Source organism: Mastigoproctus giganteus, chromosome 3 (assembly GCF_048544385.1).
Source record: "Mastigoproctus giganteus isolate SK-2022 chromosome 3, ASM4854438v1, whole genome shotgun sequence".
NCBI lineage: Eukaryota > Metazoa > Arthropoda > Arachnida > Uropygi > Thelyphonidae > Mastigoproctus > Mastigoproctus giganteus.
Window position 1 is genome coordinate 227,912,848 of NC_143577.1, and position 27,387 is coordinate 227,940,234.

The window sequence follows — 27,387 nt, forward strand, 5'->3', positions numbered from 1 at the left end:
TCTCGGGCAATTATTCTGAACAAGAGGAAGAATCACATCAGCATTCAGCATGTTCAAACCATTCAAGGCTTTATACACCTCAATCAGATCACCTCACAGGTGCCTAGTCCCCCAGACACTGTAATTTGAAAAACTTAAGCCTTTCTTCATAAGAGCAACCCTTTGTTCTATTCATTAATCTTGTTCCCTTCTCTGTACTTTTTCCAACAGCTCTACATCCTTCTTAAAATGAGGCCTCCAGACCTGTATACAGTACTCAAGGTGTGGCCTGACCATTGCCTTATACAAGGGGATAGTCATCTCCTTATCCCTGCTAGAAAAATTCCTGTATATCATTGACAAGACATCCTGAGCTACTCTTGCAGACTGTCACCACTGCTCAGAAAACTTCATATCTGCCTGCACAATTACCCCAGCTCCTTTTCACTCTCTACCACTGTGAGTGTAGTACCATATAGTTAATACATTACTCAGAAGTGCTTCCCTTATGCAGTACTTTACATTTGTCAGTGTTAAACTTCAGTTGCCACCTCTCAGCCCATCTGCTTAACTTTTCTAGATCATGTTGCAGCATCGTACTGTCATTAGTGTCGTTCATGTCGTCTGCAAACTTGGACATTAAGCCTGATATACCATCATCAATATCATTAATGAATACAGAAAACAATGGACCCAACACTGAACCCTGGGAGAGATCACTAATAACATTAGTCCACAATGATCAGTGTCCATTGATTACCACTCTCTCCCACTCAACCATCCCTTTATCCATAACACGAATTTTCCTCCAATGCCACACTGCTCCAATTTGTGTACCAGTCTTCCATGTGCAACAGTATCAAAAGCCTTTCTAAGATCCAAATATATATCAAAATTATTCTTTGCATCCAGTTCCTTTGTGAATACATCAGAGTATCCAATAAAATTGGACACACAAGACTTCCCTTTAACAAACCCATGCTGTGTCCAAGCTATAACTGAAGTCTTATCTAGATGATCCTGCAATGCTTCTTTATCCAGTGCCTCCATTAATTTCCCTGGAACAGAAGTTAAACTAACAGGTCTGTAATTACCTGTGTCTTCCTTTGGTCCCCTTTTGTGGATTTTGGTCACATTTGCACATCTCCAGTCCATGGGTACCTCCCCTGATTCCAAGGAAGCTCTCATAATTATGGCTAAGGGTTTGCTTACTTCCTTTGCTGCCTCCTTTAATATAACTGGATAGATTCCATCCACTCCAGGTGCCTTTCTTATGTTTATCCAACAATTTCTCCTCCACTTTACTCTCAGTTATTACAAAATCATCTATCTTACTGCCAGAGTTTAATACACCTCTGGCATTCCCTTCCCTGAATAACTCCTCATGTGTGAATGTAGATGCAAAATATTCATTTAGTTTTTTAGCTACCTGAGCAGGATCATCAACAGTTGAACCATCGATATCAAGTGGTCCAAGCTGATTCCTCCCCTTTCTTCTAAAGTTTACATAAGTAAAGAACTCTTTGCTGTTTTTCTTTGCATCCTTAGCCAAAGATTTCTTGTAATCTGCCTTTGCCTGCCGAACCTCCTTTGTGACTTGGTTACAGAGTAGCTTATATCTATCATAGGCTTCTGTGTCACCTGTTAATTTATGTATCCCATGCATTTTTCTTCTCTGCCACATATCTAATTAGTTCATCTGACATCCATTTAGGCCTAAACCTTGAAAAATATTTCTTAGTTGGTATGAAAAGCCTAGTAGCTTCCAAGATTTATTCTTTGAATGGTTCCATTTTGAATTTACTGTTGGTAACATCATCAGTTAGTCCCACCATATAGAATTTAATACTGTCTCAGATCACTGTAATCACCATTACGAAAGCAAAATCCCTTCCCTTTACCCCTGATGGTAGTTAACCTCTTTGAGTAAATCCCACTTCAGCACACTATGATCACTGCCACCTAGTGGTTCCTTTCTCTGCCGATTCTTAATGCATGAAGAACCACTACTGATAATCAGATCAAGAGTATTACTCCCTGTAGTTGCCTCCCGAACATGCTGCTGTAGAAAACAATCATCCAATAAATCCACAAAAGCCTTACTAGTGTGTGGGTGACCAACCCACAAATTCCAGTCAAACTCTGGGAAATTAAAATTCCCCATTATGAAACTCTGATTTACTGGCCCACTCTATTCCTCTGCACAATTATTTGTTGTACTCATCAGAGTCATTAGGCCTATATAACACACTCCTACTCTCAATTTTGATTTCCCAGTGTTTATGTCACACAAAACAGACTCAACATTGCACTGTTCACCCATGTCAACTGGATGCACTTCCTTAGATTTTGTTTCTTAACTAACAGCATAACCCCTTCTTCCTTCCTGTCCTGTCTATCCTTTCTGTACACATAGTACTCCCCAAATTCCAATTTTGCACTGCTTATGTCTGTGTGGCACTATGTCTCTGATATTCCAACAATATCTGCCCTTGATGTCTTGATCAGCACTTCAAGCTCATCAAATTTATTAACTACACTCCTAGCATTGATGTACATGCACCTGTTTCTACTCTTAGTTACCCTAACACAGCCCATGTACAAGGTATGTCTATAAGGTAATGAGACTGGTGCTATAAAATTTTTTATTAACAACTGAACTACAAATCAACATTATTCCCTTCAAAATAGTTCCCTTGGGAAGCCATACACCGCCGGAGACGTTGCTCCCATTCCCAGTAGCAGTGCTGGAAGTTTTCAACTGAAACTGCCTTCAGCTGGTCTGTCATGACCTTTTGGATGTTGTCCACAGTTCCAAAATGACAACCTTTGATGTGTAATTTGAGCTTGGGGAAAAGAAAGAAGTCAACGGATCAAACCACTGGAATACCCTTTTTGGTCAAAAATTCTGTCACGGAAATGGCAGTGTGATAGGGAGCGTTTTTGTGATGCCGCATCCAAGAGTCCGCAATCTCCAGCCGGACACGATTAACCCTTTTTCTGAGTTGTTCAAGGACCACAAAATAGTACTGTTCATTAACTGTCCTTGAGGCACTAATTCCTTATGAACAACACCTTGACTGTTGAAAAAACAAATTAACATGGATTTGATTTTTGATTTGCTCATTCTTGCTTTTTTTTTTTGGGCACGGTGAGTTTCTCGTGTGCTACTCTGAACTTTGTCATTTGGTTTCAGGATCGTACTTGAAAATCCACGCTTCATCACCTGTTGTGACATGTTTGAAAAAATTTTCGTCATTTTCGATGCGTTCAAGAAGGTCCAGACACACATTCCTTCGGTTTTTCTTTTGTTCGTTGGTGAGGTTTTTAGGAACCAGCTTTGCAAAAATTTTCTGCTTGCCCAATTCCTCGGTCAAAATGTCATGAACGGTTTGGTGATTCAAATTCAACTCAATACCAATCATTCTGACTGTCAAACTTTCAATCAGATCTCACGAGAGCCCTCACTTTGGTCACATTTTCGTCCGTTTTTGACGTGCAAGGTCTTTCAGAATGAGGTTGTCTTCTATGCTCTCATGGCCATCTAAAAATGCTTTATGCCACCTAGAAACCTGTGCCCTCAATAAAGCATGCTCTCCATAAGCCCGTTTTAATTTTTCGTAAGTTTCTGTTGCATTTTCGTTAAGTTCGACACAAAATTTGATCACGCAACGCTGCTCGAGATTTTGTTTTTCCATTTTCGTGAAGCATCACTGCTACACACACTTATACAACTCATTGTCAAGTCAAACATGTTAACGCTATCAAGTTGAAACTTGATAGCATTTGGTGTCGGAGGTGTGGCTACAGTGTTGCCAGTTTTTGAGCCACACGTTCAGCCTCATTACTTTTTAGACACACCTCGTATTTACTTGTTCCACTATGACTTCCAGCAGTCCTGGAAATCCCCATTGCCTTGCTTTCCAGGCTGCTGCTCAATTGCATTTCAATAGAAGCAGTGCAAGAATCACTTTCACCAGCAGCTACTGTTAATCTATTAGCCTGTGTATCCCCCCCCCCAAGCTAGCAGTTTTCCAACCCACCTAACTCTGCCTTGATAGCATCAGCAAATATTCTTGCAACCTTTCTATTTAATTTCTATTTATTAGTCTTTATTGTAAAGTTACTTTTGTTGATTTCTTTTCTACTTCTATTTTTATACAACCCAAAATCGAGGCCTAAAGACAGATTTAAATATAGGAATGTGAAATGTATCAATTTATCCTTGCATGCAAATAAAATAATTAAATATATCACATGGAAAATCTTGTTTTATTAAATATTCCCATGTAATGTACTCAAATGTAATCAAAAAGTAAGATTGTTCTAATGTTATGCTTTAATGTTAAAAAGGAAATTTATGTCTACCAAGTGCAAAATACTTGAGAGAAACTGTTAGTGTGATGCCTGAATTCACTGAAAAGCCTATTATATGTTCAGACCCTAGCTTGGACTTGCAGTTATCATTATAAATAGACACTTGCATTTAATTTCATAGTTTACAGTCAACATTTAAACATGTGTAGATAAGTTCACTAAATAAGTTACTTTTTTTTAAAAAAGTCTTTGTTTAGACATGAGTTATGGAAGCAACCAGCCAGTATGAAAATTTAACCCAAACATAGGAAAGACAAATTAACATTTAAGAGGAACTCCTAAAGATGTTTGTCTTCTGTACAAAGGTAGATTATAAGGATTGCAGAAATTTTGTATCAAACATCAATATCTATCAGATATTCATATAACAAGCAAAATTTAATGCTATGTGGCAACAATAAATGTTCTTGGATCAAATCAAATCAATTTGGCATCATTCATTCACTTCAACATATAATGAAATATGCACTAAATTAATAATAAACTTTTTTATACCTTTTTCCACTGGGCAGGGATCAATCTCAACATTTAATTAATATTAGAATCACATTCATTACGAGCCTTGACAAATTTGTTCAAGATCAGGGCATCATCTGCATAAAGTTAGTTGCTGGTGGGGAGAAGACCGTAATAAAAAGTCTGAAACAGCCATTAAGGAAAAAACTCTTCATCGTGAGATGAAAGTACTCATGTTTTCCTCACTTTTTTTGCATTAAATGGATTAAATTCAACTTTCCAAAGCAGACAAAATCATTCAGACTCATGGTTTCATATTGGATGGTCTGTTAAAAATTACTCTGAAAACTTAAAAGGTTTTAAATTTCTTTACATGAAGGACTTTTATTTCTATCTTAATAAGCTGGGCTTGCTACCTGAGCATCTAAAATACTGATGGAAACTAATATTCAAGTGAAACTTGAGTCAAGTGGACCAAATTTCAGTGAAGTCCAGTTCTGTGACAGCCAGATCCTCGGCTTGTACCTTTACAATGGTGAGACTGTTAGTAAACTAGGTATAACCCCTGTATAAAGTAGTGCATATGGGGGGGGGGCATTGTTGAGGCAACGTTATGTCAAGGAGCTGGGTGTGTTCTTGCCATGTTTGCTTTCTGTATCCAAAATTTTCATTGATCATCATCATTCTACTCTTCCGTTTGGCATGGGTTGAGTCTCTATTTAGATATCGTCCTCCATTGTTGTTGATCTCTTGAATTTGGCATCATTTGTTGATAACTCTGAAAGCCTGTGTTTTCCTTTTGGTATTGGAGCCATTCGCTTTTGGGTCTTCCCGGTGGTCTCTTATCTCTGATTCTACCTGTCAGTACTATATTAGGCAGCCTGTGTTGTTTCATCAGGTTCACATGTCCAAACCACTGAAGTTGTTTTTTGTAGATCTGCTCTATTATTCTGCTTTCAAAATTTAGATCTCCCCTTACTTGTTCATTAGTTTTATGTTCTCTCCAATTTGTTTTATTGATTTTTCTTAGACATCTCATTTCAAATGACATTATTTTTTGTCTTATTTTCTTATTTATTCTCCAAATCTCTGATCCATAAGTTGCAGTGGGTATGATGACAGTTTCATATAGTTTAATTTTTAGACTATTTGAGATTTATTGCTCTTCCATATGTTTTTGAGTTTGTTCATGTTTGTTCATCCGATGTTCAGTCTGTGATTAATTTGGTCAATATTACTTAGGTTTCCAGTTGTTAGAGAGCCCAGGTATACAAATTTTGTACTTGTTCTGTTTGTTGATTTTGGATGTTTGTCTTCTATGTTTTTTCCGATTTGCATTATCTTGGTTTTATTTATATTAATATTAATTCCATAATTGTTGCTTGCTTTATCGATGTTAGTTAATATTTCTTTTAGTTCTTTGGTTTCTGTTAAAATCGCAATATCATCTGCATATTTTATGTGGTTTATATTTTTTCCATTTATTATTGTGCCTCTTTTTTTTCTTCAGTTGATTTCATTAGTTCTTCTAGGTAGATATTAAATAGATATGGAGATAAAGGGCATCCCTGCATGACTCCTTTCTCTATTTCAAATTTCTCTGTTTTAAGGTTGTTGAATTTTACTATTGCTCTTGTATTTTTGTAGAAATTGTTTACAAACATGGTTATTTCATAATCAAGTGGTGGGATTTTTTGTTGTTGCTTCATTAAATTTTCTCTGTTTACAGAGTCAAATGCCTGCTTGAAATCTATGAAGCACAGATAAAGAGGTTTCTTCTTATTCCAATATTTTTCTGCAATGATGTTTAGTGTGAATATTTGGTCTGTTGTTGACTGTCTTTTCTAAATCCTGCTTGTTCTTCCCCTATTGTTTCTTCATATTTTAAGTATCCTATTTTGTAAGATCCTTATAAATATTTTTTATATATGGTTTAAAAGGGTAATGGGTTTATAATTCTAACAATTTTCTTTATCTCGTTTTTTGTGTATAGGTACTATTATTCCACTTTTCCAGTCTTCTGGTATATCACCTGTAAATAAAATTAGATTAAACAATTGTGCGACATGTTTTAACATTGCATCGCCTCTGAATTTCCATAGTTCTGCTTGGATATTATCATTTCCTGGTGCCTTGTCATTCTTCATTTGGTTAATTGCTTTCTGAACTTCTTTTATTATTGAGGGTGCTTTATCTCTTCTATTATCTAAGACAAGAGCATTTTTTCCTTCCCCTTTGAACAGGGTTTGGTAATATTCTTTCCATATTTTTTTAATTTCTTTCGTGTTTTCTGTTTCTATATTGTTTTTATTTTTAATTGTCAGTATTTTCGGGATGAGTGTTTTAGAGAGTTCCTTTATAACCCAGTAAGTTGTTTTAGATTTGTGACGTTTATTTGCCTCTTTGCACTGCTTTGCTTTGTCTTCCAACCATTTCTTTTTAGCAGCTTTACATAGGTTGTCTATTTTGTTTTTAGGGTTTTATATTTTCCCCCCTTTTTTTTTTTTTTTTACTATTTTCTTTATTTAGGAGGTTTTTCATTTGTCTTTTTTCCGTCCATACATCTAAAATTTCTTCTGTAATCCAAGGATTATTTGGTTTTGGTTTTGTTCCCAAGGTTTCTAAGGCTGCATCTTTATTCATTTGTTTAGTTTTCTCATATATATTTTCCATAGATGATGAATAGTTTATATCTTTTAATTTTCCTTGTTGTGTTTTCCCATAAATTTCCTTTATTTTGTCTTCTTCAAATCGTGATATATTTAATGTTGCTCTATTGTTCTTTGGCTTCATATTTTTAAATTTCCATTTAATTGTTGCTGCTAGCATTTCATGGTCAGTGTCAAAATTCACACTTCTAAGAGTTTTAACATTTTGAATGGATGATTTCCAGTTGTTATTTATTAAAATGTAGTCAATACAGTTTTTTGTATTTCCATCTGGTGTTGTCCATGTATACTTATGTTGAGATCTGTGGTAGAACAGTGTGTTGGCGATGAATAGTTTATTTTCTTTTCAGAAGTTCAAGCGTTCTTCTCCTCGCTCATTTCTATTTCCTATCCCAAACTTTCCTGATACTTTGCTGAAGTCTGTCAAAAAGCCCCAAACTTTTACATTAAAATCTCCCATTATTATTAAAATATCTTTTTTGTTTCTGTTATCTATGGTTTCTTGTAGGTCTGAATAGAAGGCAGCTGTCTCTGTATCATCATGTGAGGAGTTTGGGGCATATACCTGGATTATTTTTATGAAGATTCCTTTTTCTTTACCTTTTATTCTTAAACTTATCGTTCTTGAGCATTGTGGGTGAACTTCTATTATTGAATTTAATAGATATTTCTTTACTATGAAATTTAGGCCTAAACCTTGAAAAATATTTCTTAGTTGGTATGAAAAGCCTAGTAGCTTCCAAGATTAATTCTTTGAATGCTTCCCATTTTGAATTTACTGTTGGTAACATCATCAGTTGGTCCCACCGTATAGAATTTAATACTATCTCAGACCACCGTAACCACCGTTACCAAAGCAAAAACCCTTCCCTTTACCCCTGATGGTAGTTACCTATTTGAGTAAATCCTACTTTAGCATACTGTGATCACTGCAACCTAGTGGTTCCTTTATCGGCAGATTCTTAATGCATGAAGAACCACTACTGATAATCAGATCAAGAGTATTAATCCATCTAGTTGCCTCCCAAACATGCTGCTGTAGAAAACAATCATCCAATAAATCCACAAAAGCCTTACTAGTGTGTGGGTGACCAACCCACAAATTCCAGTCAATCTCTGGGAAATTAAAATCCCCCATTATAAGACTCTCTGATTTACTGGACCACTCTATTCCTCTGCACAATTATTTGTTGTACTCATCAGAGTCATTAGGCGTTTTCTTAGGCTGCCATTTCAGTGGTATCACCATTTGTTTCATCCTCATTCAAATTATGTTCATTTTCATGGTCACTTTCAGGTTTTGATTGGCTTATTGTAAGCTAGTTTTGTAAACCATCGGAACGTTCCCCCCCCCTTCTTTATGCAGTGTTTCTATGAAGTACTCATGCCCACTTGTTTTCTTTGTTGGCATGTCTAAAAGTAATTAATTGGGATTTTGTTGTTTTATTTAAATTATAAATCACAATATTCGCAATTACTTATTTATATAGCAAGCACAAAAACACTATATACACAGTATATATAACTTCTAACTTATTCAGAAGTTAGAACATACATAATAAATGAATTGTGAACTGCTATACATTCATGCATGCATTAGCATTAGTACAGGCATATAATGCAAGAAAAGCTTATGCAGCATCAGCCAAAAAAAAAAAAAAAAAAAAACACTCCCATTCATCCCTCCATTCGTTCGAAATACCTGTCCAGCTGAGCCTTAAATTTATTTAGGCTATCAACTTCCACAACAAGGGAGGGAAGTCTGTTCCACCAACTAACTACCTGCTGGCTAAAGGCAGATTTCCGCAAATCTATCCTACATCTGTCTTTCCTCAATTTGAATTTATGCCCTCTCAGGTGATTATTCTGAGCAAGAGGAAGAATCCCATCAGCATTGAACATACTCGAACCATTCAAAGCTTTATACACCTCTATCAGATCGCCTCGCCGGTGCCTAGTCTCCAGACACTTTAATTTGCAAAACTTAAGCCTTTCTTCGTAAGAGCAACCCTTTGTTCCATTCACTAATCTTGCTGCCCTTCTCTGTACTCGTTCCAGCAGCTCTACATCTTTCTTGAAATGAGGCCTCCAGACCTGTATACAGTACTCAAGGTGTGACCTGACCATTGACTTATACAAGAGAATAATCACCTCCTTATCCCTGCTAGAAAAATTTCTGTATATCATTGACAAGACACCATGAGCTACTCTTGCTGCCTGTCTACACTGCTCAGAGAACTTCATATCTGCCTGCACAATTACCCCCAGGTCCTTTTCATTCTCTGCCACTGTTAGTGTAGTAGCACAAAGTTGATACGTTGCTCTAGGGTTGCTGTTTCCCATATGTAGTACTTTACATTTGTCAATGTTAAACTTCATTTGCCACCTCTCAGCCCATCTGCTCAACCTTTCCAGATACTGTTGCGGCAGCATAGCGTCAGTAGTCCTTAACAACCCTGCCAACCTTTGTATCGTCTGCAAACTTGGACATTAAGCTTGATATACCATCATCAATATCATTTATAAATACAGAAAACAATAATGGACCCAACACTGAACCCTGAGGGACGCCACTAATAACCTTAGTCCATGATGAGCAGTGTCCATTGATTACCACTCTCTGTCTTCTCACCCTCAACCATCCCTTTATCCATAACAGCAATTTGCCTCCAATGCCACACTGCTCCAATTTGTTCAGCGGTCTTCCATGTGCAACAGTATCAAAAGCCTTTCTAAGATCCAAATATATAATATCAAAGTTATTCTCTGCATCCAGTTCTTTTGTGACTGCATCATAGTATCCAATCAAGTTGGTTAGGAAGACTTTCCCTTAACAAACCATGCTGTGTCTGAGTTATAACTGAAGTCTTGTCTAGATGATCCTGCAGTGCTTCTTTAACCAGGGCCTCCATTAATTTTCCTGGAATTAATGTTTTAATTTCACAGTTAATTAATTTCACAGTTCTATAATTACTTTTGTCAGCCTTTGATTCTCCTTTGTGAATTGGGGTCACATTTGCACATCTCCAGTCTATGGGTACCTCCCCTGAGTCCAAAGAAGCTCTCATAATTATGGCTAAGGGTTTCCTTACTTCCTTTGCTGCCTCCTTTAATATAACTGGATAGACCCCATCCACCCCAGGTGCCTTTTTTATGTTTATCCTCAACAATTTCTCCTCCACTTTCCTCTCAGTTATTACAAAATCATCTAGCTCACTGCCAGAGTTTACTTCACCTCTAGCATTCCCCTTCCTGAATAACTCCTCATGTGTGAATATAGATGCAAAATACTCATTTAGTTTGTTAGCTACCTGAGCAGAATCCTCAACTGTTGAACCATCAATATCCAGTGGACCAATCTGATTCATCGCTTTCCTTCTAGAGTTTACATAGGTAAAAAACTCTTTTCTGTTTTTCTTTGCATCCTTTGTCAAGGATTTCTCATAATCTTCCTTTGCTTGCCTAATCGCCTTTGTGACTTGGTTACAGTCCAGCTTATATCTGTCATAGGCTTCCATGTCACCCATTAATTTATATGTATCCCATGCATTTTTCTACTCTGCCATATGTCTCATTAGTTCATCTGACATCCATTTAGGCCTAAACCTTGAACAATATATCTTAGTTGGTATGTAAATCCTAGTAGCTTCCAAGATAAATTCTTTGAATGCTTCCCATTTTGAATTTGCTGTTGGTAACATCATCAGTTGGTCCCACTGTATAGAATTTAAATACTGTCTCAGACCATCGTAGTCTCCTTTACGAAAGCAAAAACCCTTCCCTTTACCCCTGATGGTGGTTACTTCTTTGAGTAAAACCCACTTCACCACACTGATCACTGCCACCTAGTGGTTCCTTTATCTGCAGATTCTTAATGCATGAAGAATCACTACTGATAATCAGATCAAGAGTATTACTCCCTCTAGTTGCCTCCCAAACATTCTGATGTAGAAAACAATCGTCCAGTAAATCTACAAAAGCCTTGCTAGTGTGTGAGTGACCAACCCACAAATTCCAGTCAATATCTGGGAAATTAAAATCCCCCATTATAAAACTCTGATTTACTGGCCCACTCTTTCCCTGTACAGTTTCTTATTATACTCATCAGAGCCATTAGGCCTAATAGCACACTCCTACTATCAATTTTGATCTCTCAATGCTTATGTCACACCAAACTGACTCGACACTGCACTGTCCAGCGATGTTGACTGGCTTCACTTCCTTGGATTTTATGTGTTTCTTAATTAATAGCATAACCCCTCATCCCTTCCTATCCTTTCTGTACACATTGTACTCCCCAAATTCCAGTTCTGCATTCCTTATATCTGTGTGACACCACGTCTCTGATATCCCAACAATATCTGCCTTTGATGTTTTGAGCAATACCTCAAATTCATTAAATTTATTTACCAAACTCCATTGATGTACACACAAGTATACATGCACCTGTTCCTATTCTTAGCTACCCTAACACAACACATGTGTTTACTTGTACCGCAATGACTCCCAGCTGTCTCTGAAATACCCTGCATCTTGTTTTCCAGACTGCTGCTCATTCCAATCAGGGCTTGATTTAGGTATTGCGGGGCCCCCTAAGCACAAAATTTTTGGGCTTTCCCCAAAAAGTTTAATTTTAAAAAATCTAAAAAATACACTTATTATCTCTTTATTTTTTCCCGGTGCCCCCGATTTGTGGGGGCCCCGGGAAAAAATAAAAAATAAATAAAAGCTAAGGTACTGCTTATTTTGCTTATACGTAAAACTGGCCCTGATTCCAATAGAAGCAGTGGAAGAATCACTTTCACCTCTGCCATTGGCTACTGTTAATCTATTGTTCCTTGTATCCCCCCCCAAGCTAGCAGTTTTCCGACCCACCTAACACTACCTCAATAGCATCAGCAAATATTCTTGCACCCTTTCTATTTAAGTGTATCCCATCCCTGTAGAAGTAGTCTCGCCTGTTAACAAGCACAGACCAAGCTGAAAAAATTCTACCCCTTGAGCCTTGCACAATCTTTCCAGGGCTGAATTGATCGACAAGGCTCTCATCTTATACTCCCTCCTATCGGGTCTGGGCAGAATTGCAGACACTTTCAAATTCAACCCTAATTCACGGCTTTTTTTTTTCAACAGTGACCTGTACTTGTTAAGTAATTCCGCCAGTCTCCTACTCTTAATATCATTAGTGTCAATGGGTACAATAATATCACCTTTTGTGCCCTTAAAAGATGATATCCGCTCTACAACGTCATCAACCTTTTCCCCTGGCAGACATACCCTAGTTCTGTTCCACCTATCCTTTTTACATACCATGTTCCCTGTTTCCCTGATAATAGAGTCACCAACAACTACTAGTTCCTGTGGGACCAACGCATTCTGCCTTTGGGGTTGCCGCTGTGTTGCATGATGATCAAGTGCAAGCTCTGGTGTTGATGTGGGCAGCTGAGAGCTTGATGGGCCCCTCAATTTAAATCCTTTGAGGGCATCCATCAGGCAACTGCTAACGAAGCAGTTGCCTGATTGATCCCTTCAAAGTTCTGTTCTGGTGGCAAATAGATCTATGCTGCTATATGATATATACTCATATTTAAGGATGCATATAGGCTTGAATCGCCCTCTGAAAACACACCATTGGGTGAAATTTAATTCCACCCCACCCTCTGCTCGCATCCTGATGCAACATCATCTAGGGGTGCCATTTAATCAGCTAGCCTTGGGTGTCAAACAGCTTGGCACGGAACATGTGGCCTGTCAGTGATGCCTTACTTGATACCAGCACCCTTGGCACCTGCCCCAAGGCCTTCCTATGCTACTGTTTGGTCTATTATTCTTTGCCACATACCTTCAACCAGTAAGACTGTGTTTGAAAAGGACCTGGAGATTATTACTGGTATTTTCTTGTTCAGTAGGTATTTCAATTTAGTATTGTTATGTCAACATCCGTTGGGATAATATTACATTCTAGTTAACTACGCATATGTTAATAATAATAATAATAATAATTTTGTATTTTACCTAGTTGATAGTTATTGCACTCATAATTTGCTGTTTACTCAGTTTTCAGTAACATCAATACAGTCATACCTCAGTTAACGTTACCTCTGATAATGAAGCTTCGATATAACGAAGTCCGCAATTTCAAGCCCCATTTAACATAAAAATTATTCCAATTTAAGGCCCGACAATCATCTGATTGGTGACTGACGTAGACTTGTTACGTACTCCCGAGTGCTCCCGAGCTGTGGGTTGTCTGTTATAACAGTTTTGCGCGTCATTTGCCTAATTTAGTCGTTTACACTTCATAGGGTGTGTTTCAGTGTGGTGCATTGCAATACATGATTGACGTTGTTTCAGTGTAGCGCATTGCAATAATTGACGTTGGTTCTTTGATAGCATTACATAATGTAGATTTTGTAAATTTTAATAGAAATATTTTTTTTTTAGTTAAAATCTCAGAATCAAAGAAAAGCAATTTCTTTGGAAACTAAACTAAATATCGTACGATGTGTTGAAAGCGGCAAAAGAAAATCCGATGTGGCACATTCTTTAGGATTAGCGCAATCAACTTTAACAACCATACTAAGTCAATCAGAAAAAATAAAACAGTCTGCTCAGAATTATACAGACGTTACAGCGGCAAAATTAACTCGCTTAAGGAGTCCAATTTTAGAAAAAATGGAGAAAATGTTAAGTTTGTGGATAGATGATATGTCACAACATCATATGCCTTTAAGTCAAATGGTGATTCAAGAAAAAGCATTATTTTTGTTTAATCACATGAAATCTAAACAAACTGAAGAAATTACGGAAACTTTTGGGGCTTCTCGTGGTTGGTTCGAGAAATTTAAAAAATGGGCCAGGATTCATAGTGTAAAATTAACAGGAGAAGCTGCAAATAAGTTTCCAGAAAAACTAAAGGAAATAATTGAACGTGAAAATTTTCCACCAAATTTGGTGTTCAATGTTGACAAAAGCAGTTTGTTCTGGAAACGGCTACCATCAAAAAGCTTCATTTCTATTGAAGAAAAATCAGCTGCTGGGTTCAAAGCAGCCAAAGATCGTTTAATGTTACTCTTTGGATCAAATGCCTCTGGCGATTATAAATTAAAATTGTTATTAGTTACCAGTCCGAAAATCCGAGGGCGTTAAAAGATAACATAAAAACGAATTTACCTGTAATATGGAAAGCAAATAGAAAAGCGTGGGTTACCAAGGAGTTATTTACTGATTGGTTTGTTAACCACTTTTGTCCTGAAGTAAAACGGTATTGTCAAAAAAACAACTTTGAAGAAAAAGCTCTTTTGTTGTTAGACAATGCTCCAGAACATCCTACTGATCTTAACGCGTTGGACACATGTATTTCTGTCAAAGTTGTGTTTCTTCCAGCAAACACAACTTCCCTGATTCAACCATTGGATCAGGAAGTAATAGCATCATTTAAAGCTTATTATCTGCGTCGAACATTAAGCAATTTAACTGAACTAGAGGATAAAGAGGAAATGACAGTTAAAACTTTTTGGAAAAACTACACCATTAAAAACGCAATTGAAAACATTGATAGTTCTTGGAAAGAAGTCACTAAGAAATGCTTAAATAGAGTTTGGCACAAAACATGGCCAGAAATTGTACTAGAAGAAGAAAATAACATCCAAGAAATTAGAAATGAAGTTATCCAGATGGCTCAATCAATAGGTTTCGAAAATGTCGATGAAGAGGATGTTAGAAATTTATTGAATGCAGAAGATGATGGTTTTCAGTGAAAGATTTAGAAAACCTTGTTAGCAACGAAGACAAAGAAAATGAATACGAAATTAAAGAAGTTCCTGCCAAAAAAGTGTTAACAACCAAAGATTTAAAAAGGTGCTTAAATGACATTGAAAATGTTTTAAATTTTTTTAGTGAAAATAATACTGATTTAGGAAGAAGTGTTATTGTTAATTGATCAGTGTTAAATGCAATAACTCCGTATAGGCAATTGTTAAATGAAAGAGAAAAAAGCATAAACAATCAACTTTAGACTCGTATTTTAAAATGTAATTTCACTTTGTATGTAAGTTGACTGTTTATTTAATAAAACTTTTCTTTGTTCGAAAAAAAGCTTTTCGTTTTCTTTACGTAGGAACGTATCCCTATTCTGGCCATAGTATTTTTACCTCTGAAAATGAACTTTCGCTTAACGAAGTAATTTCGTGGAATGCATCCTATTCGTTAATTGAGGTATACCTGTATTTATAAAAATTACACATCCCATGCAACTTAAAATATTTTGTGGATTTTCCAGCTCACAGCATTAAATCCAAACCTCATCAGAGTATTTCATGTGGCTTTACCCAGGACAGAGATAGAAGAACAGGATATTAATATATTTTTAATAATAATCATAAATTAGGCATAAACAATAATCATAAATCTTGTCTAAATATTTATTTGTTATAAATTTTATAAGATTGTATAAAGATGCAATATACCAATCAGAGGCAGATATTATTTCATGTGATGTAATTCCTTGAACTCTTCTTATTATTAAAAATATGCAAATTTTGAACAAATTTACAGTTCAGTCTAACACAGTTTCTACATATTGTTAAATTCCTTTCATATTTTGCTTGAAGTATCGGGTTTCAGTTTGTGCCATTTATGCTATTCTGACTTAAGGTTGTTATTTTATGTATAATTTGCTTTTTGTTAAACATTTTAGTTTTTTAGTGTTTTTTTTTCTCCTTTTTAAAAATTGTATCGGGTTTCAGTTTGTGGCATTTATACTATTATACAAACACTGACTTAAAGTTATTTTTTGTTTAATTTGCTTTTTGTTAAACATTTTAGTTTCTTAGTGTTTTTTCTCTTTTTTTTTTTTTTTCTTAGAAAAAGCATTGCAGTGCACAATTTGTATGGAAGATTTTACATTTGGAGAAGAAGTAAAAGAACTGCCTTGTCAGCATCATTATCATAAAGGATGCATTGTTCCTTGGTTAAAGTTGGTATGTGCTATTCTTATTACTTAATGTGTAAATTATTAGTAAATTTTATTATTAATTTTTCAAAAAAATATATGAGTGGATATTTTACCAAGATGAAGAATCTATTCAACCGGGATTTTTTGAAGTATACAAGTAAATGATGTGGTTCACCAGTCATACAGTTATTAGGTAGTAATAACTTAGCATTAGCATTACTTGAGGCATATGATACAAGAAAGCAAGCTTATACAGCATTAGCCAAAAAAAAAAAAAAAAAAACCTTTCCATTTCACCCATTCGGTCACTCCAAATGTTTATCTAGTTTAGCTGTAAATTTATTGAAGCGATCAACTTCCACAACAACAGATGAAAGCCTATTCCAGTAATCAACTACCCGGTAGCTAAAGGCAAACTTCCGTACATCTATTCTACGACTGTCTTTCCTCAATTTGAATCTATGCCCCCTCAGGTTCTTAATCTGAGCAAGTGGAAGTACAGCATTTAGCCTGCTCAAACCATTCAAGGCCTTATACACCTCAATGAAATCACCTCACAGGTGCCTAGTTTCCAGATGTTGCAACTTCCAGAACTTAAGCCTTTCTTTGTAAGCACACCCCTTTGTTCCTCTCACCAATCTTGTTTCCCTTCTCTGTACTCATTCCAGCTACATCCTTCTTAAAATGAGGCCTCCAGACTTGTATGGAGTACTCAAGGTGTGGCCTGACTATTGCCTTATACAAAGGAATAATCATCTCCTTGTTTCTGCTAGCAAAATTCGTATATATCATAGACAAAAAACCTGCCCTGACAGCCCGTCTGCACTGCTCAGAGAACTTCATATCTGACTGCACAATTACCCCCAGGTCTTTTTCATTCTACACCTTCCTGAGTGTAGTAGCACACAGTTGGTACGTTTCTCCTGGGTTACTACTACCCATATGCAGAACTTTGCATTTGTCAATGTTAAACTTCAGTTGCCACTTCTCAGCCCATCTGCCTAACTTTTCTAGATCCTGTTGCAGTAGAATACTGTCTTTACTGTCATTAACAACCCTGCCAACCTTTGTATCATCTGCAAACTTGGACATTTAGCCTGATATACCTTCATCGATATCATTGATGAATACACAAAACAACAATGGGCCCAGCACAGAACCCTGGAGGACTCCACTAATAACATTAGTCCACGTAGAGCAGTGTCCATTGCAGCAAGTTTCCCTTAATGCCATACCACTCAAATTTGTACAGCAGTCTTCCATGTGCAACAGTATCAAAAGCTTTCCTGAAATCCAAGTATATGATATAAAAATTATTTTTTGCATCCAATTTCTTTGTGACCACATCATAGTATCCGATCAAATTGGTCAGACAAGACTTGCACTTAACAAACCCATGCTTTGTGTGAACTATTACTGCAATCTTGTCTAGGTGATCCTGTATCACCTCTTTAACCAGTGACTCCATTATTTTCCCTGGAACAGAAGTTAAACTAACAGGTCTATGATTATTTGTGTCAAGCTTTGTGCCACCCCCTTTGTGAATTGGGCATACATTTGCACATCTCCAGTCCATGGAGACTTCCCCTGACTCTAAGAGTGCTCTCATAATTATGGCTAAGGGTTTGCTTACTTCCCTTGCTGCCTCCTTCAATATAACTGGATAGATTCCATCTGCCCCAGGTGCCTTTTTCATGTTTAACTTCAAGAATTTCTCCTCCACTTTGCTCTCAGTTATTACAAAATCACTTTGCGCCCTGTTAAAATTTGATAAACGTCTGGCATTGCCCTCCTTGAATAACTCCTCATGTGTGAATGTAGATTCAAAATACTCATTCAATTTATCAGCTATTTGAGCAGGATCATCACCAGTTGAACCATCGATATCAAGTGGACCAACCTGATTCATCGACTTGCTTCTAGAAACAATGAGTAAAGAACTCATTGCCATTTTTCTTTGCATCCTTTGCCAAAGATTTCTCTTAATCTGCCTTCGCCTACCTAACCTCCTTTGTGACTTGATTACAGACTAGCATATATCTGCCATAGGCTTCTGTGTCGCCTGATAATTTATATGCATCCTATGCATTTTTTTCTCTGCCACGAACCTCATTAATTCATCTGACATCTATTTCGACCTGAACTTTCGAACAATATTTCTTAGTTGGTATGAAAAGCGTACTAGTCTCCAAGATTAAGTCCCTGAAGGCTTCATATTTAGAATTCACCGTTGGTAACATCATCAGTTGATCCCACTGTAAAGAATTTAAAAACTGTCTGAAACCACTGTAGTCACCTTTACGAAAACAAAAACCCTTCCCTTTACCCTTGATGTTAATTACAGCTTTAAGTAAATCCCATATCAGTACACTGTGATCACTGTCACCTAGTGGTTCCTTTATCTGCAAATTCTTAATGCATGCATAATCACTGCTGATAATCAGATCAAGAATATTACTCCCTCTGGGTGCCCCTCAAACATGTTGCTGTAGTAAACAATCCTCCAATAAATCCACAAAAGTCTTGCTAGCATGCGAGTGACCAACCCACTAGTTCCAGTCAATATCTGGAAAGTTAAAATCCCCCATTACAATACATTCTGATTTACTGGCCCACTCTATTCCTCTGCACAATTGTTTGTTGTACTCATCAGAGTCATTAGGCCTATATAACACACTCCTACTCTCATTTCCCCTTTCCCAGTATTTATGTCACACCAAACAGACTCAACGTTGCACTGTTCATCCATGTGAACTGGATGCACTTCCTTAGATGTTATGTTTCTTAACTAGCAGCATAACCCCTCCTACCTTTTCTGTACACAGTGTTCTCCCCAAATTTCAATTCTGCACTACTTATATATGTGTGACATCATGTCTCTGATATCCCAACAGTATCTGTCTTTGATTCCTTGATCAGCACTTCAAATTCATCAAATTTATTTACTGTACTTCTAGCATTGGTGTACATGCAAGTATACATGCACCTGTTCTTACTCTTAGTTACCCTAAGAGAGCCCATGTATTTACTTGTTCCATGATGACTCCCAGTAGCTCTTGAAATCCCCAGCAGCTTGCTCTCTAGGCTGCTGCTCATTACAATAGAAGCAGTACAAGAATCATTTTCGCCTCTGCCTGTGGCTACTGTTAATCTTTTAGTTCGTGAATCCCTCGAGCTAGCAGTTTTCCGACCCACCTAACACTGCCTTGATAGCATCAGCAAATATTCTTGCACCCTTTCTATTTAAGTGTATCCCATCCCTGTAGAAGGGGCGCCTCCGTAGCCAGGTGGGAAGGAGCAGCAGTGCGTAGCACACGCTTCTTGATTAGACCAGGGTTCGAGCCCGTCACCACCAAATATGGAGGATGTGGAAAGGTCAGGGAATGACCACCGCATATCCCGGAACAATATGGCCTTAGTTGCTAATGCTCCTAAAAAAAAAAAAACCAAAAAAAAACCAAATCCCTGTAGAAGTAGTCTCTGCAGTTAGCAAACACAGACCACACTGAAAAAAATTCTACCCAATGAGCCTTGCAGAATCTCTCCAGTGCCGAATTGATTGACAAGGCTCTCATCATATACTCCCTCCTGTGTCTGGGCAGAATTGCAGCCACTTTCAAATTTAACCCTAACTCGTGACTCTTACTCTTAAAGTCATTAGTGCCAATGTGTACAACAATATCACCTTTTGTGCCCTTAAAAGATGATATCTGCCCTACGTCATCAACTTTCGCCCATGGCAGACATACCCTGGTCCTGTTCCACCTGTCCTTTTTACATAATATATATTCCCAGGTCATCCTGACAATAGTCACCAACAATAACTAGTTCCTGTGGGACCAGCGTATTCTGCCTTGGAGATTGCTGCTGTGTTGCCTGATGCACAGGAGTGAGCTGTCATTGAGTTGGGTGGCTGAGAGCTTGATGGACCCCTCATATTAATTTCTTCGAGGACATCCACCTCAAACTCTCCTAGGTGCCCATCAGAATGCTGAGTTGGTGCCTAATTTCTTCACAGTCTCTGCACCTAGCATATCCTGTTCTAGAAAGGTCTGCAAACATTTCACACATTTTTTTAGACTGTGATGCATTGGAGAATCACCCTCTTTGGTTCTCCCCAGAGCCACAGCACTCCTGTTACTTTGTGTCCATTGCTTTGCTGCTCTAGTCTGGGTCATGATTCTGTTTAAGTATAATTTAATTAACAATGAAATGTAATAAGATTAATATATTTTACTCAGCGATTGATGATACTATACTAATCTAACAAATTTCTAATACAGTGCTATGTATTTTGCTATCTAGTTTTACATTAAACCTTATGCTATGAACTTCGGGATTTATGTTACACTATTCCATATTGTGCCAGAGGCGCCTCCATAGCCAGATGGGAAGGAGCAACAGTGCGTAGCACATGCTTCTTGATTAGACCGGGGTTCGAGCCCATCACCACCAAATACGGAGGATGCAGAAAGGTCAGGGAATGACCACCGCATATCCCGGAGCAATATGGTCTTAGTTGCTAATGCTCCTAAAAACCAAATAACAAACAAACAAACAAACATTCCATATTGTATAACAGTGGAGGCATGTACGAACGGTAAATTTGAACGTTAACTTTCAAAATCGCTATCTAAATTCAAAATAAACCACAGAGCTTGACTAGAACTATAAAGCTACTTATAGAAAATAATTTAGTATAACAATTAAGTCAATAAAATGACTAAATATAAATTAAAAACTTAGTGTTTGCCAGAGCTGCCAAAATCTTGGGCCACATGTGTATACCCTTTTACTCAACTCCTACTCATTTCTTGCCTCGCTCCTTGGCTTTCAGGTCAGTCTAAAGATTGCTTAGGATGTCTTACTTTATTTTGGAAGTGGATCAATATTTGTAATGGAAAAAACAAGTATGGCAACTTGTTTTGACCATTATGAAATTTTACCAAGTTACATGGACACTTTTACAAATGAATGGCAGAACAAGAAAGAATTTAGCATTAGCATTAGTAGAGGCATATGATGCAAGAAAGCAAACTTATGCAGCATCAGCCAAAAAAAAAAAAAAAAAAACCGCTCCCATTTCATCCCTCCATTCGTTCCAAATACCTGTCCAGCTCAGCCTTAAATTTATTTAGGCTATCAACTTCCACAACAAAGAATGGAAGTCTGTTCCACCAACCAACTACCCCCTGGCTAAAGGCAAACTTCCGCACATCTGTCTTTCCTCAATTTGAATTTATGCCCTCTCAGGTGATTATTCTGAGCAAGAGGAAGAATCCCATCAGTATTGAGCATGCTGAAACCATTCGAGGCTTTATACACCTCATTCAGATCACCTCGCAGGTGCCTTGTCTCCAGACACTGTAATTTTATTAACTATATTCTTGTGCTTAGAAATTCTTATTTTGTTGTGTTATCAATACATATATTTGTAAATGATCATTGTATTAAAAATTCTTTATATATATAATGATTTTGTCATCAGTGACTTAAACATATTATGGCTTTTCAGTTCTATCACTTATGCTCTGTAGGAATTAAGAATATCTGGTTCTTTTTAGTGTTTTTAATTATTTAAATTCTAATACCTTTACAGAGTAAGATTGTTCTTACAAAATTAAAAATAGTAAAGTCCACTTTTTTGGGATAGTTTTAGGATACCAGTTTTTAAGCAAATATCAGATCAATATAATGAGATCGAATAGCCTGACATTTCATGTTACTCAAACTGGTTTTTTATATAATACTTCATCGTAAGTTTGTTGATTATTATTTTTAACTGAAGTCTGCCACTGGTTATTAAAAAAGCAATTTTTGCCATCTCTTCAAGTATTAATAACTTACTTTGTGGACAAAATATTAATTAATATAAAAATACCCACATAATGTAATCCCTGCTGTATTTACAAAAATATAGCTGCTCACTCTGCACAACTGTTTGTCTGCACATGTGTTCTGACATTCATTGAAGCTGACGCTGACCAGCTGTTCTAGATTGTGATCCAACAGGAAAAGCAATTTGCTGGGGGGGGGGACCATTCATCCCTATGAAAACCCAAATGAGACCTCATTCAGATATACACTGCTCATACACCTTTGTTTGGGTACCTTGAAATTTTCTTCAGTAAACTAGCTCACTGATTTTCCATTAACTCTTTTCAGAGGGGAACAATTTTTCTGAGACTTGTATATTTTAAAACTTTTAAAGGGAACAAGTAATTAATTTTTTTTTTTTTTCTTTTTTAACTTTTGAATAAAAAAGAAAAATCATCCATCTAATTTCTTGGAAGTAAAACATACATGGAACTAACTAATTCCTCTAATTACAGAGGCCATGAATTGCATTATGTTTTAATTCATACACCTTTTGGCATCTCTTATTTTGTGAAAATATTCCACTTCTGAGTTAGCATTGGAAGTGACAAATGATGTAAGAAAGCAAGCTTATACAGCAGCAGCCAAAAAAAAAAAAAAACAAACACCTCCCATTTCACCTATTCATTCCCTCCAATAATTTGTCTAGTTCTTCCTTAAATTTATTTAAGCTATCAACTTCCACAACAGATAGAAGTTTGTTCCAGCAATCATCCACCACCTGCTGGCTAAAGGCAAACTTCCATTTATCTATTCTGAAACTATCCTTTCTCAACTTGAATTGTGCCCCCTCATTTGTGTGATTTGAGCGAGAGGAAGAATCCCATCAGCATTGAGCTTACTCAATCCATTCAAAGCCTTTAAATGCCTCAATCAGATCACCTCGCAGGTGCCTAGTCTCCAGATGCTGCAGTTTGCAGAACTGAAGCCTTTTTTGGTAAGAGCACACCTTTGTTCCCCTCACCAGTCTTGTTGCCCTTCTCTCTACTTGTTCTAGCAGCTCCACATCCTTCTTAAAATGAGGCCTCCAGACCTGTATGCAGTACTCAAGGTGTGGCTTGACCATTGCATTATACAAAGGGATAATCACCTCCTTATCCCTGGTAGCAAAATTCCTTAATATAATTGACAAAACCACAAAGTTGTCTGCTCTTCACTCAAGATGCCTACTCACCTACTATAGAGGGAACAACTATTCCCAAAATAGTGCCATGGTGGTGGTGACATTCTACTGAGAATAAGCAACAAAAGTCATCTCTCTTTGGGAAGCATTGTAAGGCCAGGCAAAAGATTTTGCAATGTGAAATGTTAAAGAAATGTTACGATAGTTTTTATTTGTTTTCTTCATTGCAATTACTGTGTTAAATTGATGCCCTAGGCGCACACCTAAAAACATTAAAAAACATTCCAGTAACCCGACCATTTTATATGACAATTTTGATGACATCTCAAAATCCTTATTGATATCATTATCAAGTCTAGACAGCAATATCCAAAAGTATATATATAAGTAATAAAGTGGGTGACTTAATTATGACAAATGCTGTGCTATTTTTATTTTAAATTAAAGTAATTATTTGAATTAGGTGAAAAATCTTATCAAGAATACAGAGATAGCTATCTGTGACTACTCGTATTACTAAAGAGCTGTTAATGAACCAGTTAAAATAAATACTGTGCTATTTTATTGTGAGAATTAAAGTGCATATTTGAATTTAGATGAAAATTCTGAACAATACAGAGATGACCATTAGTGATTACTCATGTTATTCCTTGGCTAGTTATGATACTACATAGATTAACCCTTTCCAGACCTATGTATATGTAATTTTTTTTTTGTGTATGTTTCTTGAGGAGTATGTGTGTATATATACATTTTTAAGGGTCATTTCAAGCACATTTCACATAACATTTAAAAGTACATTAAACTCAGTACAAAAAATATTTTTTAAAATCAAAGAAAAAACTGCACTTATCAGCCACTGTTTTTCAATTTTGGCTTTCCAAAATATAAGACACATTACAAGTAGTAAATAGAAGCATTATCTGCTACAATGGCATAACCATTTTTCTTATTTTCAGTGTGGCCTAAGAAGCCTGACGACTGTTGAACATGTGTTTTGGGTCATCCGTTCAGCCATGTGTCTCAAGTCATCCCTCTTCCATTCATCCAAGCATCTAGTGCAGGCTCTGTGATGTTTCTCCTTCTAATGCTGTGGCTTGGGTAGAATGGTTACTGATGGCTTCAACAGATCTTGCTTCACATGTTAACTTGAATGAAACAGTTATTGCTCTCAGTAGGTAGCTTGGTGACTTCTGCACTGACATTGAGGTCTTGATGGCAGGCACTAGCAACATGTTCAGAAGTTGTTGTTGGGGAAGGTGGGGTGAAATCTTGAGATGAAAAAATTCTTGGAGGTATCGCAGTGCAGTGTCATGGCTCTGAGCCTAGAGGAATTTGACATGCCTGTTAACACATGCCTTTCTCATTCTCAGGCATTCAGCCCATGTAACTGGTTGACTCTTGGGGATAAATTCTGTGAAATGGGTAGGGCCACATCCTTGCAAGATTACCTGTCTATATTATGGTGATAACCTTTTTATGAGGTGAAATCTTGACACCCTGAGTTACCGATTCTGTGCGATAGCTGATATCACATAGAATTGCTTCAGAACATTGCACATGCATGTTTAGAATTTAATATTTTTCTTATGTGCAGATAGCATGACTTCTTAATATTCCTGAACATTGGAAAGCTTCTAATGTGTGTCATACTATTTTAATGCTTTTACTTTATGTTCCTCTTGTGTCTTAATGCTTTTAGTCTATTATTTTTTATATTTTATTACTTTTATGCTTTTAACCTTTTATTTTCATTTGTCCAGTTTTATTTGATTAAAGTTTTTTATTTCCATAGTTTGGTGGTGGTGACAAGGTTTGTTTATTATGTGCTTAATCCCAGTTCACAAAGCCTTTTTTCCAATGCTACATTCATGTTCAGAATTTAACTGATAAACACAAAGATCAGAATCAGTAGGTAAAAAATACTGAAATCATCACCAAAGTCACTCTGCACTTAAACCTCTATATGCACTTACATGCATTTAACTGCACTTTGCATAGAGTGAGATGTGTAAATTCCTACACAGTGCAGACCAGGCCAGTGTCTTAAAAAAATATGATGTGAATATTGGCTTGTGCAGAATCAATCTAATATGGCTGTCATTATCATACAGTAGAAAAAGTGTTTGGATAATAGCTTAGGCTGACAAGTTGTTGACAGTGAAAGAATAGGAACCAGAACACATATGACAAGGTGGACCTATGTGAACCCCAATATTGAATATAAAGTTGCAGGAGATTTACAGGATATAATAGAGGAGATCACCACTGGCCTTTATTCCATGTATCAGTTATTAAATATTTTCATCAAATAAGCAATAAAGAGTTTCTCATTGTATCCCAGCCTGGGAGAAATTTAATAAATGATACCATGATCAGAATGTCAGTATATCTATCCACCTCATGGTATGGGTAAACAACAGCCTTCATCAAAATATACCAACCTGCTTGCATTTCATGGGGCCTGCTAATCAAGGAGATACAAGATGAGATTTTTGAGCCTACATATGATCTCAAGATACAATTGGATAATGAGTTCCTTTTGGTGAGTGAGTGCATCATTCCTCAATAAGTTCACTTCCATTTATATATTTTTATAGCCTCATTCATATGCAAATGTATGGAGTAACTGCTATGTAAATATGAATGTTTTTGACCAATTAAAACTCTTGTTATTGTGATGTTTGTTACTTAAATTTTGAACATGCTATCTGAGTGTATTTATACAAAAACCAAAATTGCCGACCGGGCTAGCCGGGTGGGTAAAGTGCCTACCTAGCAACCCAAAGATCGCAGGTTCGAATCCCGCCTCGGGCTTGGATCAAAGTACTGCAGAAAACCTTGGGAGGTGCATTATGGCCACAGAAGCCGATGCACCAACAACGATCAAATTAAAAAAAAAAACAAAAAAAAACCAAACTTTGCACTTTCATCATTACAGGAACTGGAGTGAAATAAAACTAACTACTTTTAGGCACTAGCAGAGGCAATTTAGCTGTATGTTCGGCTACCTGTTATTTGAATACCTATTTGAATACTCAGAAGGCAGTCTAGTGCTGAAGTTTTTGAGCAGAGTATTTGTATTTGATAAGACATATTGAAACATTATTTTTTATTATTGTATGTGGCCTAATAACTTCTGATGTTTATTTTTCTATGTATATATCACAGCATGCCAGCTGTCCAATATGTCGCACATTATTTCATGAGGATCAATCATGTGTTAGCAGTCCACCTGATGGCAGCAGTAGCAGTTACAGTAGTAGTAGCAGCAGCAGCAGTTCATGTGAAACAAGTGGTCATATTAGCACTAGTAGTAATAGTAGTAGCAATCATAGTAATAACAGACAAGTTCGTACTCAAAGATTTTCAGAGTCTAGTTTTCTTAGTGAACCAAATAGAATTTCCTTAGATGATCTTCTGGATGACTCAGATTGACAATATTACTGTTTCATGTATAGCTATATATAAATATATATATATATATATATATATACATAAATATATATATATATTTATACATGCACATATGTATATATGCATAAATACTAACATATGCATACATATATTTGTGCTTGTATAAAAATGACTGCAGTCTTTTAAGTGTCACAGAAGTATGTTCAAAGATCTAGGACTACTTATTCAGTATCCTGCCTCATTTTGCTTCACATGTACTATAAAAATCTGCTCATAAAACAGCAGTATGCAATTAATAAAAAATTTTCCAGGTTCTAGTCACAATTGCTGAACTTTTATTTGAAATAAAATAACTATAACAACAGATTACTTTTTATCTGTTAATACTGCTACATCATCCTTCTGTATTTATATGCATGGTCTACATTTATTAATATTTAAATAAAACTTATATAGCTCAAATTTATATGATCTAAAAGAATTTTGGAATGGGCATGCCATTGAATATCAAAATTTGGGACCAACATCAGTGA

The 27,387-nt window shown here is 36.5% G+C and overlaps 1 protein-coding gene across 1 annotated transcript in view; it reads left to right on the top strand.

Moving 5' to 3' along the window:
- LOC150088808 (E3 ubiquitin-protein ligase RNF115-like) overlaps positions 1-26,878 on the top strand; it is a 166,114-nt gene extending 139,236 nt beyond the window's left edge. The window contains exons 9-10 of the mRNA XM_090370911.1: positions 16,347-16,462; positions 26,609-26,878. Coding sequence (XP_090227037.1) covers positions 16,347-16,462; positions 26,609-26,875 — 383 coding nt within the window. The 3' untranslated portion in view covers positions 26,876-26,878. The remainder of the gene's footprint in view (positions 1-16,346; positions 16,463-26,608) is intronic.
- Positions 26,879-27,387: the final 509 nt, after the last annotated feature.